This window comes from Anguilla anguilla, chromosome 15 (genome assembly GCF_013347855.1).
Source record: "Anguilla anguilla isolate fAngAng1 chromosome 15, fAngAng1.pri, whole genome shotgun sequence".
Taxonomy (NCBI): Eukaryota; Metazoa; Chordata; class Actinopteri; order Anguilliformes; family Anguillidae; genus Anguilla; species Anguilla anguilla.
Genome location: NC_049215.1, coordinates 26083170 through 26102177, shown reverse-complemented (window position 1 = coordinate 26102177; position 19008 = coordinate 26083170). Strand labels below are relative to the sequence as shown.

General features: G+C 44.2%; 2 protein-coding genes across 4 annotated transcripts; one reads left to right on the top strand and one right to left on the bottom strand.

Moving 5' to 3' along the window:
• Nucleotides 1-1080: 1080 nt before the first annotated feature.
• pla1a (phospholipase A1 member A) lies at nucleotides 1081-11344 on the top strand. Of its 2 annotated transcripts, none has more exons than XM_035394462.1 (11): nucleotides 1081-1707; nucleotides 3108-3324; nucleotides 3911-4088; nucleotides 4517-4625; nucleotides 5879-5980; nucleotides 6490-6582; nucleotides 7144-7311; nucleotides 8167-8256; nucleotides 8795-8903; nucleotides 9543-9698; nucleotides 10183-11344. In XM_035394462.1, exons 1-11 carry the CDS (start codon nucleotides 1635-1637, stop codon nucleotides 10271-10273), a joined length of 1386 nt encoding a protein of 461 aa, XP_035250353.1. In that variant the 5' UTR covers nucleotides 1081-1634; the 3' UTR covers nucleotides 10274-11344. The 2 variants fall into 2 exon arrangements, with proteins under 2 accessions (XP_035250353.1, XP_035250352.1); XM_035394461.1 differs by having other exon boundaries at nucleotides 1083-1707; nucleotides 7126-7311.
• popdc2 (popeye domain containing 2) lies at nucleotides 10415-17358 on the bottom strand. 2 transcript variants are annotated; one of them, XM_035394463.1, is made up of 4 exons: nucleotides 16368-17358; nucleotides 15164-15272; nucleotides 14107-14628; nucleotides 10415-11827 (listed from the first exon to the last, which is right to left on the bottom strand). In XM_035394463.1, the coding sequence occupies exons 1-3, from the start codon at nucleotides 16862-16864 to the stop codon at nucleotides 14146-14148; spliced, it is 1089 nt and encodes a 362-aa protein (XP_035250354.1). In that variant the 5' UTR covers nucleotides 16865-17358; the 3' UTR covers nucleotides 10415-11827; nucleotides 14107-14145. The 2 variants fall into 2 exon arrangements, with proteins under 2 accessions (XP_035250354.1, XP_035250355.1); XM_035394464.1 differs by having other exon boundaries at nucleotides 14241-14628; nucleotides 16368-17354.
• Nucleotides 17359-19008: the final 1650 nt, after the last annotated feature.

Here is a 19008-nt window from a genome sequence, read left to right as displayed (position 1 = left end):
TGGTAGTCTTCAGTATATTTCTCAGCTTAGTGCAGAACGGTCTTCCCCTGCATATTCTGACCATGGGACTCTCTGAATGGGATGTAAAAGTGTTTCGGGATCTTTCATACTGTCAATGGTAAGAGAGAAAAAGTGCACAGATCCAATGTGAACCTTCAAGTACGCAGGAATAGGACAGTTTTAATATGGGATTCACTTCTTTATGGTATTTAAAGCTGAAAATCAACATACTAGAGATCTGATGACAACCAATATTAAAGAGCCCCAAATATTCCTGTATTGAACACTAGCAGTGATCATGAAAAAAGGTGGTAGACCCCAGAATATAATGTGCATTGCTCTAATACTTTTTTTTTTTTTTTTTTTTTTTGAAGGAAAGTCCAAGTTGAGCTTAACCCATCAAGTTCAGGAAGTGATTACACATCTGCATGGGTGGAACTGCTCTCTCAAAATGCAACACATAATGTATAATTTTTTTAATGTACCTACATGTCTAGTTAAGGACAGCACATCTGTGGTGATAGCTATCTTGCAGGCTGGTAGGGGGCAACAGTATCTTATCTGTGATGTATAAATACATCATCCTTGTAGATGTATAAAGGATGTGCTGTGGGTTCGGGGACCGAAAAAATATGGCTGTTGATGGCTTGTGGAATTTACTTTGCGTACATGCCTAAATCTTATTACACTTTCAACATTGTCCGAGTTAAAAAAACATCTGTCTTTGTAACGCATAAATTGCATATTTGTAATACAAATGTAGTAACTTTGTCACAAAATATGTTGAAAGTAACACAAAGTGTGTTGGATATTAACACATCCTTTTTTTGAGAGTGTGGGACATAAACATGAGCAGTGAGTGGAAGTAAATATGATTTATATCTATATCCCTTGACAGAAAATAAGACTCTCCAAAGCGAAAGAGAATTACGGGGCTCTGTGTGCACAAATACGGAACTAGGGTGTTGTGTCACTGAAGGACTGTGGTCTACTCTTTCAGAATGCAGAATGGGAGAGCCCAGCGTAGCCGTGCATATTAAACAGCAGGGGTGGGGGGTAAGGGGGGGGGGGGGGTGCTGGGGGATCAAAGACCAGAGTCCAGCGTACAAACAACCCAACTATTCAGGATTGAGAACCGCCGTTCTGCCCTCTGCTATGCCTGTCTTCAGTGTCTCTCAGCGCTGAGATCCGGAGTCTGATGTACGTCCGTGCCACAGCCCTTAGGAATGGAGTGGGCATTTTGTGTTACTGAGTGCGCCCGGCTCCTGTGTGGCGGGTCGAGAAGGGACCGTAACTAAAAGAACGTTCAGACGGAGCCAAAAGGAAGGCTTTACTGCGGAGGGGTGGGAGCGAGGGACCCGTCGGAGACTTAATCGCCCTCAGATGTGGTAACGGTTTTCCCCGGCAACCCTGCCATTCTTGTTGGGACCTCTTAATTCACTAAGTGGATTTCACTGCTTGAGCTACACGGGGAGCCGAGGTTTGGACACACACAGAGGAGACAGACCTTGGGGGAAAAAACACACATTCCGAAACCGGCGGTCTGAGTTTCCTTGTACCGGTCGGTCCTCATTTATCTACACCCGAGAGAAGAGGGAACAGAAGAGTTTTTGCGGAATATCTCCTGATATAGCATGGCCTGCATGCAGAGTACAGTCTTCTTTTTTGTTACCATTTTTATGGTCTGTGTTTCATCTACTGCAGCAGGTAAAGTTAATCACCCAATCCATTCTTCAGCTATAACCATCTGGGGTTTATAACCGAATGTATACTCCTCTTACAAAATGGGATCTAGGAAAAAAGTGAATGAAATGTCCCTATTAAAACAGTGTGTTATGTTTTCATTACTTAATTATATAATTTTCATTATCAGAGTATAATTTCTAAAACTAGAAAAAAATATCCTGTAAAGTTGTGAGAAGATTAGTGATGCATAAAAATTCAAAATTGTAAAATAAAGCAGTTTTTTTTTTATTCAGCAAGCTTAATTCATTCATTTACGTTTCAAAGAGATCCTTGTTTTTCATCATATGCCACCTTTGACAACATGACAGTGTCCATGCAATAACAACTATGCAGTACTGTACTAGATGGACAGCAGTCCCCTGTGACAAGTCCATCTGGCTTTCAATGATTCAAAATTAAGCTCTCTGTAGACCAGACAGGATTGGTTTCAGCCGTGTTATCATGTTACATAATCGTCATTACATTTAGTAAACTTTTATTATTCATGCACATTCAAAATGCTGACAGCTGACAATTCAAAATGACAAAAAACATCAATACAAATGATGTTATTGTATTACAAAGAAAATTCAGAGATCATTAGTTGGGAAACAATGTTTTAAAGAATGTCTTTGACTTCGATGACTTTCAGAATGTCTAATTATAATGAACTAGTACAGAACACTGATTTTTAAACCTTGAGATGCAATCTCTAATATAAAACGGTTTTAGATAATCGATAATCGAGTTACCGACGTAATCCAGCTGATCACAATAATGTGGTCAGTTATAGCGAAGTATAAAAGTCATGAAATGCTGACATTTTGAATGTGCATTATTCACAGTTGATGCATAGTAATAGAATTAAATAAAAAGTGAATGGAATATCGGGCGGGTGGGTGGGGGGATGATGTAGTGGAACAGGAAATACCACAAGCTTCCCTTTAGAACTGAGCTGTGTCTGTGTGTGTGTGTGAGTGGGTGTGTGCATGTGTGTGTGCTTGTGTGTGTGTGTGTGTGTGAGAGAGAGAAATTTCAGTCAGATAGAGAATCTACATCATGTAGGGTGAAGTGACAATATTAATTTTTGAAGTTCAATGACACAGAGTTGTACATGGGACCTTGTAACTGACTTTGAGAATGCTTATGAGTGTCTAGATTTACTGTGAGCAGTTATTAGTGCTGAGATCTTGCTTTCAGCAGACTGTGGCCATTCAGTTACACTGAATCTAATATGAGCAGCACGGTGGTGCAGTGGATTGAGTTTAGATAATGGATGGATGAATTTAATAAATCATTTAGGACAGCATGTAGGGGCATCTTTGGCCTTCCCAGGGACTGTCCAGGGGGATATCGCCAATATTCTTTCCCTACACTGACAGGAAATGAAACAGCGCCCCCTGCTGAGTGCGCAGACTTCAACACCACCACCTGGCGGGAGTACCAACAGGGAACAAAGCTGCAGGTGCAGTACCTCCTCCTCACCCGCGAAAACATGGACTGCGCCACCATCTTCAACAAGGAGTCCCTCTCTGACCCCCAGGAGCCCTCTCTCTTCAACTCCTCCCTCCCCACAAAAGTCATCATCCATGGATACAGGTGAGCACAGTGAGCCAAGTCCAATCCTGCACCACCAGAATTAGCACAGGTGAGAGTGAGGCTGTACGGCCAACTGCCAGGTGAGCGCAGGTTAAAGCCATATGGTATCCCATAGAGCCAGGGCAAATGCAGGTGAAAGTGAGCTGGTGACCAGCCATAGGAACTCTGGTGGAACTGGGGCTCCGACATGCATGGCCAGGTTAGTAAACATGCAGACAAAATCATATGGGACATTGCCAGTTGAGCAAAGGTAAGCCACACAGGCAAGTACAGGTGACAGTGATATAACACAGGTGTACATTCAGTGTATTCTTACACCATATCTTTCCTCCAAAACCAGTTGACATCTGTCCCAGTTACTGGAACATGGGGGGGGGGCATCCCTCCCCCCTTTTTCAAAGAGATAAAATGGAGGGATGAGACTGAGGTCTCAAGTGAGAGAGGAGGAGCAGTCATGTTATCGTATCCTATACGGCTACACTAGCTTCACAAGCAAAGGCCGGGTCGCGGTGTGCACGTGTGTCTGCACACTTCTGTCCCCTCCAGAGGCCGAAGGTAACGCGTGCCTGTGTGTCTCTCCCTCCAGGGCGACAGGCAGTAAGCCCTCCTGGGTGAAGGCTTTGGCTGAGGGTCTGCTCCACGCGGCCAACGTCAACGTTCTGGTTGTGGACTGGATCTACGGGGCGTCTTTCGCCTACACCCGGGTGGTGCAGAACTACAAGGAGGTGGCTGTGCAAATCTCCATCCTCGTCAACAAACTTGTTGTAAGCTCCTGTCCTCCACTAACGAGCAAATTGCCTTAACGACATTCACTCACATCTTCGAACACTTAGGTGGTGTTCAACTACTCATTTGGGGTTATTCCTGAAGCTCCTGAGTTGTGTGTCAAAAGTATAGAATACCATCAGGGTTCAAATGTCTGACATTCGGTGCCAAAGAAGTCTAAAGTTTGGCAGGATTAAGTCTTGTGAATAAAATTAGGTTAGAAATTTACACTGAATAATGTTACCTGAATATAGAGCATATTCAGGTACTGTTAGCTGTATTCTTGTATACAAGAATGCATATTGCCTGCCTGCCTACATAAATCAGTACGTTATGTACAATATACCAGAAATATATAAGCCAGTACATTTACTGAATATATTGCCATCATAAGCACTGTGTACAACTGATAATGCCTCTCCCCTAGAGTCATGGCAGCAGTTTGGAGTCCTTTCATTTCATAGGAGTGAGCCTTGGAGCTCATGTGTCAGGTTTCGTGGGAACATTGTTTGGAGGGAAGGTGGGAAGAATTACAGGTACGTGCATGTGTAGAAGCATAGAGTACATTCATACATTAAACGTTTTGTATACAAATCGCTCGCGGAATGTGAAGAGTGTACATCCATCACCTTTGATAAAGGCATCTGTCCTGTGCCTACGACAAGCAGAACTTCAGGAAGCAGGATGAGCACAGACCCGAGTCCCAGACCCTATCGGTCACACAGGCTTGATTACTGTATCTCTGCTTTGTCTGCAAGACAAGGGCACCTTGACCCCAGCGAGGCAGGCTACTACAAATCTCAGGGCAGCTCCTGCCAATTTGTATGAATGATGCCTTCTCATGATGTTCAACAAGGACTCTTTGACAGAGGCCCATAGAGTCGCACACAGAGAGACACAGAGGAGATCCCTCCCCTCCCCGCATCCCAATCCCATAGTCCACATGAAACACAAACACAGAGCCATCCTTTAGCTTGAAATTTGCCAGGTTTATACAAATAACTGAACAGCATTTAAAATTAGGGTGTGGAAACATGCTGATTACACTGGTGCCAATCGGCTTACTGTGATCAGCATGCTGATGTTAGTTCCCTGTCAAGCATTGGAATCTGGGAGGATAGGAAGCTCTTGGCTGACCTCTCACCTCTCCGCAGGAGTGGTGACTTACTCTTCCTCTTCTACAAGTTCCCAGCCTATGACACAACATCTCACACTCTTACCCAGACACACACTGAAAAACCACAATATTACACAACACTTCCACGGAAGCTGTGTATTAGTGGGTAGAATGAGCTGGGAAAATTCTTCCAGTCTGACCAGACATTGCAAATACAGACAGGGGAGGGACAGCTTTTCTAACGTTTAGATATTTTAGGCATTATGGGTATCTTGGATGAACAAATTTTCTGAACAAGCATGAGAAAAGGAGTATGACATTGATAGGACAATGTCACTTTTACTGTAATCCAACCCTGTTCCTGGAGGTCTATCCCATATATTTTCAATTCAGTTCTAATTTGCTCCATGTGATTCTACCAACCAGCAGCTGGATGGGATCTCTAGCTGTTGAATGAGATGTGCTTTGTTATGGTTGGAGTGAAAACCTATAGGACAGTAGATCTCCAGGAACAGGGTTGTGAACCAATACTCTAAACATTGTGTAAACAAAAAAATAGAAATACTTTTCTAAATAAAGCATTGCAACAAGCTTGCTGTTCCCCACAGCCTAACTGTAGTTTTGTAAAAGTTCTGCTGCTGGATCACTCAGACTGTCCATTCCTCTCAACAGGCCTGGACCCAGCAGGGCCCATGTTTAAAGGAGCTGACATATACGATCGGCTCGACCCCACCGACGCCCTCTTTGTAGAGGCCATCCACACCGACTCTAACTGTGAGATGTAATCTGCACATTACAGGCCAGGGTCCTGCAGTTTGTGCTTATGCCATTTTACTTTTTTTTTATTTTTATATTTAGCCCATTTGCATTTGATTGTTATTTTCAGTAGGCCTGAAATACTTTTCCACTTGCCTAGAGGCAATGTATGCATCTGATAGCATAAGTTCCTCTTGTAATGTTTAAAACCTGTTGCCATTTCATTTCTCTTAATTCCTTACATGATTAGTGAAAGGGATGTGACAGACTGTCAGATCCATGCATTGATGCTAAACATAGTTAATAATAACAGAGTTAGGATAGACTGTCACATCAATGCATTGGTGCTATACAGAGTTAATAAAGCACAGCCAAACTGGAATTAAACAAGCCATCAAAACAAACAGAGCCAATTAGTTTTTATGAGGCATCAATGCACGTCTATGCCACATTCTGTAGTAGCCCTGTTTCATCGGATCAGATCCTTTCACCAACAGAAAATTCTAACAAATTAAGCTACTTTGCAGATTTTGGGATCTCCATTCCTGTCGGACATGTTGATTTCTTTCTCAATGGTGGGATGGATCAGACTGGCTGTAAACGCTCCAGCTTTGCGTCAGGTAAGTGGTTGATACATAGAGGGAGTATGATTAATTCTGTAAATATTGTATTTTTTCTCACAACGTCTGGTACCATTGCCCTTTTCATGTTCATTACTCAAATAAATGTGAATTTATGATCATTACAAACATGGTAATTATGTAGTAAGGGAGAATTCCCGACGAAAGCGAAGAACTTGTTAGCAACTTACTTTTTAAAAGTACATAACAGCTTCAAAATCCACGTTGGTGATATTAATGGGTGTGATCTATCTCGTAGAACAAAACGTGGTGCTCTCTTAGGCTTGCGTTCACCACAGACCTTATTTTCGGCAAAAAACGAAAACCCTATGGGAAAAATCCACTGGCTATCTGACGACGGAACACATGGCTCAAAAAAGCGAACTTACTTCCGGGTTTTAGGACTACAAACTGTAACACTCTATAAAGCATGTGGTATCCCAGTATAAATAAAGGTTACAAATAAAGTATAACATCGTGATAATTATAAGTACAGCAGGCTCTGTGAGCTGTTAATTACCTGAGAATTATCTTTGTTGTCAGTTCTTGTCTATTTTCCAGTGTACGGTTATTTCATCTGTGACCACATGAGGGCAGTATACGTCTACATCAGTGCGCTGAACAGTTCATGTCCCCTGATCGGCTTCCCATGTCCGAGTTATGAGCGCTTCCTTGCTGGGCAATGCACGGACTGTGAAAGAATCTTCGAGGGCACCTGTCCACGAATAGGTTTGATGATCTATTATTCAGTTACACTTTTTTGTGTAGTATAATCACAAACAACTACACAAACATTAACTAGAGGGAAATGAAGTACATACACAGCAAAATGTCCAATGTTAAGTTAACTGTAACAGAGCACTTATGAGTCCAATAGGGACCATGTATGTTTGTAAGAGTTCATTTAACACTGAACTTTTTACTGTGTGGTGCTCAGTAGTTACCTACAGCTGCTGTCTTTCCATTAAAACATTTTATTATGTTTTGGATTATATATTACGTTTTACACAATGTAATAGAAAGTATGCCCCTAAAAGTTGTATTCACCTTCAGAAAATAGTAATACCTGAGGTAACTTGAATTTCTTAAAACTGGAGTCAGTCTGATTGACACGGTGTGATGTAGGTCTGCTACAGCTGGCTGATGGCTGCTTATCTCTCAGGCTGTAGATAAATTCAGGGTGACACAGTAGTGCTCCTCATGCCTTTCATCTGAAGCAGAGAGTAGAGACAGGAGAGATAACGCTGCTTTTAATCTGTGTCTCTCCTTTAAAATGGAAATAATGTTACATACAGATAACCCGAAACACACAGAAGCTTGCTTTCTTATCACACACACGCACATCAACACACGCACACATACACACACGTGCATGCGTGCACAAACTAACACACACATGCACGCACACTTGCACGTGAACGCACACACGCGCATGCACATACACACACACACACACACACATGCACAAACTAACACACACATACACATGAGCGCACACATGCACATGCACACGTGCGCCGGATATTGTTGTCAGCTTACAGCTTACAGCTCACTGTATTCTGCGTGTGCGCGTGTGCGTTTCAGGACTCTTGGAGAAGGGCGGGATCACCGTCTCTCCTTTGCCCCACCAAGAGAAGCTGTTCCTCCAGACGAGCTCCGCGGCGCCCTTCTGCGGTGTGTGTGCTGCTGCTGCGCGCTACTCCTGTCTCGCAGGCCGTGTCCGTCAGACCACCTCTGCGTTCTGTCCCCTTTTTCTCACCACAAACCGTGAGAAGCAGGCGGCCAATGAGAGCCATAGAGATCCCGTTTATTAAAATGTTGTTGGAGGTGCAGTTTAAAGCCATTATATTGTAATGGAGTACAATGTCCTCCTCATAACTTGGCAATTCATTTTTCCGCCACGTAGGGAACAAATGTTTCTGGTCTTAATCTGAAGAACCATATATTCTACTATACTGAAACCTACATTAAAAGGGTCATTATAAAATAAAAGAAATGATATTTTCAAAAATATCATTTATTTCCACTGCAACTTTTTTGTCATCCAAGACACTTGTATAATGTAAAAAAATAAAAATACTAAAATTATTTTCTGCCAGGCCTCAGGAGGATATAGAAATGAATTCAGAACTGAAAGACCATAAATGGATTATTAATTTGAGGTGAAATTGCAGAAGGATATAAAACTCCTGCTGGTTGTGTCCCCCTCTAGCACATCACTTCCTGCTGGAGCTGGAAGTGTCCCCCTTGAAGAAGAGTGCACAGGTGGAGGTCACCCTGAGGAGGATGGGCCAGCCCGACATTCAGCAGAGGCTGAATCTGTGGGTACCCCTGCCAATCACCAAAAAATCTCGAACAGTGTCTCAGACAGAGAGGGAACTTTCATTCTAACAGGCTAACAAGTGATTTGGTAGCTGTTTCAAGTAGACGGGGGTGTGTTAGAGCGAGAAAGAAAGAGAAAGGGGAGGGGGGAGAGAGGGAGAGAGACAGAAAGATAGAAGATAGAACTACATTTTGTCACAATGTGGAAATGATCAGGACATAAGGGAGAATTTCTACCCAAAGTCATAACAATGTTCCCCAAATTCCAAACTTTAAATGACCACCAAATGTTCCCATATTTATTTGTGGAACACAGAATATGTATTACACTAGCAGCGAATTGTTACAGCTTGCTATAAACAGAGACAACCAGTATATTGGTGTATAGTTGACTGTACACTGTATGTCTAGATCTGTATTCATGTGTTCAATTGTATGTTCTTTCCTGTGCTTTGGCAACATAGGATGTGTCTTATAATGCTAATAAAGTATTTTGAATTTGAAAAAAAAAAATGAGCGACAGAGAGGGAGAGGAGAGAGAGAGGGGGGAGAGGGAAGAGGGAGAGGGAAACAGAGACTTCAGTCAGAGATGTTGGATTTGCGTGCCTGTGGTTCAGCTTTATCTGTAATTGTTTCAGGCAAAGGGAAGAGAATAAGTACTGGAGAGTGATGTCGGCTGATGAGCCTCTGTGCAAGATAGAATCCATCCATCTCAAGAACACTGGATCTTATTTCTACAGACAGGGAGACATACACTTTCAATCTGTCTGCATCTCTGAGTTTCCCAACACCGGGTAAGTCTCTCTCTATCTTTCAGATACACACACAAGCAAACACACGCACAAGCACACACACGCACACACACACACACAAGCACACACACACGTACACACACAAGCACACACACACACACACACACACGCACACACAAACACTCACATGCACACACACGTACACACACAAGCAAACACACGCACAAGCACACACACACACACACATACACACACGCACACACAAACACACACATGCGCACACGCACACACACACACACACACACACACAAGGGGTTTAAATGTAGTATTGTTTATCCTCTGTCGACCAGCAAAACGAAGATTTGCTTAAACAGGCACACACAGCAGACATAGAACCTATGCATGTACGCCGTTTCCCTTTGACGCTCGTGAAAATATGCGGCTTGTCTATATAAAGTGGAGTGCATAAACTGTGAATGTAATTGCTGTAAAAGTGACCGTTGTTTTTCCTGTCTGCCTGCTGCAGTCAGAAAGAAGCACTCTGTGTGAGGAATATCCAGCTGGGCTGGAGCCGTCCATGGTCCCATGACTTTGTGCAGCTGTGTGATATGGACTGAGAGCTGCTTGTTCCCTTCACAGCACTGAGAGGAAATGGTCACATGTATCCACAATGCGTGTGTATCTGTCTACAGCACACCACAAGTAATTCACACATAACTATACATATATCTGTCCGCACAACACCACACCACAAATAATTTACACGTAACTATACATGTATCTGTCCGCACCGCACCACAAATAATTCACACGAAGCTATACATGTATCTATCCACAGCACACCACAAATAATTTACACGTAACTATACAGGCATACCCCGAATCCGCGTCCATGCATACCAGCCCTTACATGCATCGTACATGCACACATATGCAGGCACACATAAGCACACGCATGCAAACATGCACGCACACACACAAATGCACGCAGTCACACACATGCACACATAAACACACAAATGCACACACGTACGCACGTTCACACTCACAAAACACACAGCCACACAAACACACATACACACCCACACAAACTCACTCATACACATATGCACACACGTAAACATAGCCAAGCTAAACACTGTACACAAAAATATGCCTTTAAAATGATAAATACTGTTGAATATATTTTTCTTCATGTACCAGAAGGGCTTAACATTGTCCTATTGTTGGTCCCTGAAATTGTCCTGACTCCTGACTTCTCACATTCAGATTGACTTCACCACACTTAGGGATAATGGGGCTAAATTGGGCAAACTTTTCTTTTTCATCCTCTCTGTGCCCTGGACTCTCATATGGCAACAAAGTTGGTCAGGGTGATCGGACTGGGCTGCACTGTATAACAATGGCGCAGACACGACGTCATTTTATCCGAGAGCTTTGTGGAAAAACACTTGTGAGAACAAATGATCACATTGAAATGTTCTAGCTGATATTGCGTTTCTATAACCAGCGCGTTACAAATACACGGTGCGTAAATACAAAATTCATGAAACTTGTGGAATTGTGTCATTACATGTAAAGACTTCCTGAACATTGATTCATGCAGACAAAAACCTATATACTGTTACGGCTACATTCTCCAAAACATTTCTTTACAATTTCCTTTGTTAAACCCCCTGCCCCCCCCCCCCCCCCCCATGAAATGAAAAACAAAAAAAAAACGAGTGCCAGTATTAATGTGGAATCATACATAACACACAATGTCTTGAACAAAAACACAGGTTTCCCCTTCACAGGTGTCTCCCATTGATACATGCAAGTGTCATGTTATTGCCTGAATAAGCATTGAATAAATGGAGGAATCCTTGTTTAGATTGTGGTGCTGGTGCTGGTGCTGGTGCTGGTGTTGTGTTCAGGTTCCCATGACTACGCCTTCGGTCCCCCGTCTGTTGACATCCAGGAGCGCTGACGGGAATGAGTGGGTGTGGCAGTGGGTGGTTGGGAGAGGGGGGGTTCCACTCTTGGCTCCACCTTTCGGGGAGGCCGGTCTGACTCTCTGCTTCTAGCACTGCTGGGGCGGGGCCGGAGTCACAGTTTGGGCGTGTCTGTGGGGGCCAGCGGGGCCCAGCTTCTCTGAAAACGGGTGGGCAGACCTCTAGGTGGGCTGTCCCCTGTGGGGTTGATAAAGAAGCCAGTCATCACCCTCTTTCGATAATTCATTCCTGACAACTCACGGAGACGCAAAAACAACATAAATCAATTACTTTTGTTTACCTGTTTTAGACCAATTTTGAAGACATACTACATTGTTCAACAGGTTGTATTTTCTGTTTCCCTAGAAGATAAGCCTTGGGTTACTGTATATAAGACACAATTGTAGGGCCAGTCCATCCTGTTTTTGAATGAAGGCATAGTAAGACTTATAACATTTCCAACAGCTCCAGGCTATTTGATCAAACCCCATGTGGTAAATTCATTTAAACGTTCGCTGCTCCACTGTGTCTTATCCAACCTCTAATTCTGACCTAATAGAACAACCCTTGGTGAATACTTAGTGTAGTCTCTGTGACAATATTGTGCTATTGTATCTTTGCAATGTTGCAGCATCAAAAGCTGCAGTAATGTTGTGTTAGTTTATAAACAGTCTTTCAGAGGTTTAAGCAGTTAACAGGAAGTGATGCGAGTGATGGAATGCAGGCATTCTGCAGCTCTTGTGAGACTTCCTGCTGATGTTCTATAAGTAGACCCAGCACACTGTGTGCCTCTTCCATTCTCTGCTGAAAGCATTGCTGTGTAAATATCTCTCCACAATGACATGCTCAGAAAGAATCACGAACAGTCTGGTCTGGACTGAACTTTGATTGGTCATTGCCAGCAACACCCTGAAAGCCTCAGACATTGATTGAGACTAGAATCACTATGTTTTCACAGAACATGCTTAGTTCTAAAAAATCAAACTACACCAGAAGCAGAGAAAGAACCAGCCCATTCTCCAGCACTCTTTCCTGGCATTGATAAAATGCTGTTTTCTAGAGCAACAATCAAGGAATGAAGTGAAGCAATTCCCTAGGGGGGAACAGTCCTAACCCTTTAAACTATGATTACAAATACTATAGGAATGTTCCTTTATGCCGCTAGAAATATAAATTATGCTCATTTTATCAGTTAACTGTTTTCACATCTGTAGAAAATAAATCACAACTTAAGTTTTGTACTGTCACTGTGGTGTGAATTGGGAAATGTAAATTTGCAAAACCTACACAAGTAAATTAATTAGACCAATCAAAAACCAGCTTGCACATGCCTATAAAGTGTGCCATGATTGGCCTGCTGACCAGTTGACCTTATTGGTGATGAGGAGAGACATCTTAAATGCTCACGTCTTAAATAATGTACTGTCTCTTAACATGGCCTCAGCTCTCCTTTCACAAGACTCGCCTTTTACACCCCCCCACCCCCCCAACCCCCACATCCCCACACCTGTCCCCTAAGCTGACAACAATATCTGAAGATCATTCCTGGTTCTGCACAAGGACAGTGGGATCCCCCGTTCCGCAGCTGTCCCCGGAATCCGAGGCCGTTCCTGAAACACGATCCGCCCCCGCCGGCCAGGGACCGCTTTGGGAGGGTTGTGTGGGGATTAATCACCACGGCCTGGATCTCCCCTGAGTTTCCAGCCCTTAATCCTACAGACATTTAACCACAGCTGAGTCCTGCAGCTCAAACGCCCTCCCCCTGTTTGGACCAAAATAAGTTATCGGGGCAATTGTGCGATAAACAGTCACGGTTAGTGCAGTGTTTTTTTTTCCCCCTCTTGTTTTTAAAGCCAGTGACTGGGGTCTATCCAATGGCACGGAAAGCTGTTGATAAACTCCGAACCGAGAGGCAGACCAGAGCTCCAGTAATGTCAAAGCAAAGTATGTGGAACGTCGGGCCCAGACTTCAAAGCAGTAGTTCCCAACCCTGTTCACATAGATCTACTGTCATGTATGTTTTCATTCCAACCCTATTTTGGCATACCTGATTCTACTAATTAGCAGCTGACCGAGATCTCTAGGTGCTGAATGAGGTGTGCTTTTTATGGTTGCAGTGAAAAGCTACAGGATAGTAGATCTCCAGGATCGGGAATCACTGATTTGGGGGAATTGGGGTGAGGAGAGGCAGACACCAGGCGGTTGACTGGTGTCATGTTTTCTCGAAGCTTTTGAAATGTAGTCATGCGTGCGAAATGAAAACATGTTACATGCATGAATTCAGTCCTAGAACAGACACGTTGAATCCCACAAACCCCCACCCAAGTGATTTTAAACAATAAAAATGCCTTCATTACACAAGTGGAGAAGTGCTGTTAGCAACCATGTCACTGCACGCCTCAGCTGGGTTAGAGAAAGTGTCAAAGCACAGCCAGTGGAGTTCGTTCCCCCTCGCTGCAGCACACAGGTGTACTTACGTGTAGCTTAAGAAGTGGCCAGTGTGTTAGCTTCAACACCTATTCTCTCAAATAATCCCTCTCACTCCCATAATCCATAAAGGATCCCGTCATATCGGCAAAGTCCTCCAGGACCAGACTGGTCGAGTCCTCACCAGAAGGCAGCTCATTGTCTGAGGGCCAGGGCTGGCGGTGCGGGACGCGGGAGTTTGGCGGGTTCCTCTCGGGGTGCGTCTGGTGCGGCGGCAGAGCCGTCCGGTTTGCGGGCGCAGGTTCCGGGTGCCTCTGCTCCGTCCCGCTGGCGGCGCTGTCGCTGGTCGACGACGGGGCGAGGACGTGGTAGAGACTCGGCAGACGGATGTCCAGGCGCACGCCGCTTTTGGCGAAGAGCTTGTCGTTGAGCGAGTACAGCTTGTCGGCGATGTCGTTGCCCAGCATGACAGAGAACAGGCGGGCGATGTAGCGCTCCTTCGCCAGGAGCAGGTACAGCTTCCGCCTCGGCCACGAGATATAGCGGCAGTCCGTTTCCGCCGTCAGAGTCACCTGGGAAACGGAGGTCAAAGGGGTCAAGAGAGGTTAAGTATCAACAGGCACAGATTGCAATAAGATAACTTTATTTTTCCTTTGATGGATTCAACATAAAAATTACATTTCTTGTTTGGTGGCATGAAATATAAACACAATGTGTGCAATAAGCACAAGACAATCAACGCAATATGATGAAACACAGTAGACCGTGCTTCTTAAAAGCGTATACATCCCTTGGATGAGGTGCCAGTTAAGAATGCAGACAGCAGAAGTGATCTCCCTGCTCCAATGGGATCCTACATCTATACCCTGATGGTAGTTGCTGTAATGATGGACATAATGGATTGGTGCAATACATAACTGGCCTTCCTCCAATTTAACTCTGTATTAAACCCAATAGCTGCAGTTTCTTGGTACTGAATATTTTGCTGGCCAGCTTAACACCCAGTGTTTTTATTTAAAATTGAAAAGTAGGTTTGTTTAATGATTTCGTTATGCTACTGATTTCCGGATGACTTGGCTGAGAGGTTTAAAATGGCCTCTCGCTCACCTGAAAATTTCCCTCTTCAGTGGGCCTCAGGGACTCCCACTCCGGAGAGTCCAGAAATTGATAGGGAAAGATGTAGTGGAGGAACTGGCCTTCCAGAGATACCCGAATCCTTTAAGAGAAAAAGAATGAGGTGGGGGGAGGGGGGAGAGACTGACAAACAGTTTACACTCTCTGTTGTTGACACCAATTATATGGATATTCAGTGAGGTACTCCACAAATAAACGCAAAATAAATCTAAATGCAAAATAAATCTTTAAAATGACATTTCCCTGCTGGAAATGACAAAATTACTAAGCTGGTCAAGCTTACTACATTATTAACAATTACAGGTCCAGCATCAGGTTCCCAAAAATTAATTTTTTTTCTGGTACTGTACAGAATAGCCAATGGCATACTACATATTTATTCATTTATTATTGTTATTGTATATTTATAATTGTCTGTCTTGGAAGAAGGGTGACCCAATTTGCATAGGTTATATTATACAGATTCATATGAGGCTGCTGAAGATGACCATCATAGCTGCATGCACGAGGAGGGGCTGGTTTCCAGCTTGCTTTTAGCCTTGCTTTCTCAAAACATTCATGTTGGCCTACATACAGGACTACATCACAAGCAAACAGGAACTGGGCCTGAGTGAGAAATATGCCTGTCTCTTACTGTAAGTGGGTAAGAGAAATTGGAACACCGTAAAAGCATGCACTGAAGATTTCCAGTGGTAATATAGTGAGTGAATAGGAAAGGCTCACTCTAACCTGTAATTATATTTCCATAAAACAATAATGGTAAAAGGGTAACACACAATAAGATGTCTGTATCAGTTTCTATGGCACTTCATATTGCAAGACAATTTTGGGGGGTTTAATTTTGGCAGATTCATTTTGCAGCTGGGTTGGGATTCTGGTTTACCAAAAAGATAATTGTTTCTGAGGTTTTTATTTATTTTTTTATCCCTGAACTGACACAGACAGATGTCACTGTTTGTCATCTGGACTCGTGGTTTGGCTCCAAATAGAAGAAGCGAAACTACAGACTGGACATTTTTAAAGTGAAAATGCAAGAACTCTCAAAAAATAAATAAATAAAATCCCTCCAATTTTACATTCCTTTTCTGGAGCAGAGTAACTGACAGCTGAATCACGAAATTCTCTTTTACTGGCATTATTGCTCAGCCTTGTGCTGCTCTGGGTCGGGTGCTCTCACCTGCCTGACAGAAGGAGCGATAGCCGATTTATGGGCGTCTTCCCCTCCAGCGCGTAGGTCTCCTCCATGCCCAGGGAGAGGACGCGGTTTTCGCAGGCCCCCGCCACCTCCTTGAAGACGGGGAGGGGCACGTCGAGGGGCAGGTAGATGGTGTTGTACAGGCTGCGGAGCTCCTCCCCGGGGAAGCTGTCCTGGTGCAGGCGGAAGGCCAGGTGCACCAGCTGCAGCAGGCAGAGCGCGATGAACAGCAGGCTCCAGGAGAACACGTCCAGCCCGCACACGGTCATCCACCCCCACAGGGCGTGGCACAGGAACCCGGGCGCCAGGCAGCAGTAGATGTAGATCGCCCCGAACGTGCCGCTGCCGCCCATGTACCCCAGCAGGAGTAACGTGTTGCCCAGCTGGTACAGGGCGCCCTCTGTGCCGTTGGTCCATATCTCGCAGGGCTCATGGCCATAAACCAAAGTCTCCAAAAAGGTGAGGTTCTCCTGCGACATACTGCTATGGCTTATTGGCCCTCTCAAGTCTTGCCACCCAAAAAAAGCTAATCAAAAAGCAAGTCAAAACCTCCAGAAATTTCTAGAGAAACTGAAGCAAGCCTAGTGTAGCTGAATGATATCCTAATTGTCTTGCTGCTGCAATTGTGTCACTGAAGCCTAAATGGAAACATCTTCAAGGTGGTGGATCCTACAGATGCTTACAAAATAAGTAAGAGGAAAACAAGTTGAAAATAAAAATTTAAAAAGAATATTGTTCCTAACTGCTCAGTTGAGTAGCTTACACTCTTTTAAATCTTCTGCTCAGGTTTTTAATTAGAGTCTTAGAGCTCTCAACTTTTCTACTCAGGTCCTAAACAGCTTTCTTCACATGTTGTTAGCCCTTCTGCTAGTGTCTGCTCCCTCACTCCTCTCCTCCCTCCCTGCTATCGGTCTCTCTCTCTCTCTCTCTCGTTCATTTGCTCTGTGTTTCATTAGGAATGTGTATCTCTTGGCAACAGGCAGCAGAGAGAGAGAGAGAGAGGGAGGGTGTGTGTGTGAGAGAGAGAGAGAGAGAGAGGAAGAGGGAGAGGGCCCTAGAAGGATAACCATGTTTGGAATTGAAACCTAAGGAGGAGGGCACCATGGACACAAAACAGACCAGCCACTTAACATAACACTCCTGAAAAGAGGGGGTCGATAAGGAGCGAGCGACAAGCCCTGCTTTCACTACAACACCAGGAACGCTTCGCCGAACACACCACAGGACTTGTACAGCCAAACCGCATCACAGCCTTTCCCCTGCATGGCTTTCCAGGTCCTGCCACGCTGTCTGACATGCCCCCGAGCTGGACCAGGCCCGGGCGCAGAGCAGAGCATTCCGGGAGTGTTTTTAGAGACACTGAAATAGGTAGTATTACAGAACAGGTCAGGTGTCACAGATGAGCCCCCCTCCCTCTCCCCCCCCGCCCCCTCCCTCAGTTCCACATGCCAGTCCCCAGCAGTCATGTGCAATTAAAGGGCCCCTTCCAAACGGCAGGGAGATTACAGGAGCACAGTGAGTGGCTTTGATGGCCACACTCACGCTGTCAGGATAGCGAGAGCTTTCACACTCAGACAGGAGGAGATCACAGGCACGTCGGTGATATAGGGCCCGCCACAGGTACTGTACTGACTGCACAGCATGTTCCAGCCCTTGCATAGAACACAGTGCACACGGAATGCGTGATGTCACAAAGGTCATCAAGTCAACAACTCCAAATCATTAGCAGTTAGGACATGCTGATGATTTCATTAGACAATGGTGCATACTGCACAGACATGCCCATTAAAATAGTGTGCTCCTCGTTGACAGATGCACACAATCTAGACCCATCATGGACAAGTATTATTACAATCAGACAAAGCCAGAGATATCCATATCAATTAAATCAAATGAAGCCGCAATGTATTAACTTCTCAACACATATACAGATCTGCAGCCATGGCTTGGTCTCATTTCTACAGTTCTCAAATCATTGAGTTGAGCCTATCTATACAGCCAACTTCCATAGAACAACTTAGCCTAGTGGCTGGAAAACTAGATCAATAAATGTGCATGGTATATAAAATGTAGCTGAAGTCATCCTGGAAGAGCGCATATGCTAAATAAATAAGCACAGTGGTAAATGGTAAATGGACTGCATTTATATAGCGCTTTTATCCAAAGCGCTTTACAATTGATGCCTCTCATTCACCAGAGCAGTTAGGGGTTAGGGGTAAGGTGTCTTGCTCAAGGACACTTCGACACGCCCAGGGCGGGGTTTGAACCGGCAACCCTCCGACTGCCAGACAATAGGTCTTACCTCCTGAGCTATGTCGCCCACGCCCCAGTGAAGTTACCTTGGTGATTCAATTGGGACAAAAACATGGTAGCCATTTACATGTATTGTAATTCCTATTCACAGTGCACAAACAGAAGTGTAAGGAAATTATTACAAATTTTGGTCCTACAAGCAAATCATTCTTGTAAGCATATAGTGACTCCTCCAATTACCTTGTATATTATATAGATTAAATATACTTTGATACATTATTTACACAGAGGAGATTTTGGAGGGACAGAAGGTGGTGAATGGATATCGTGTGAGCACAGCAGCACAGAGCCAGCTGTTACCTGCTCAGAG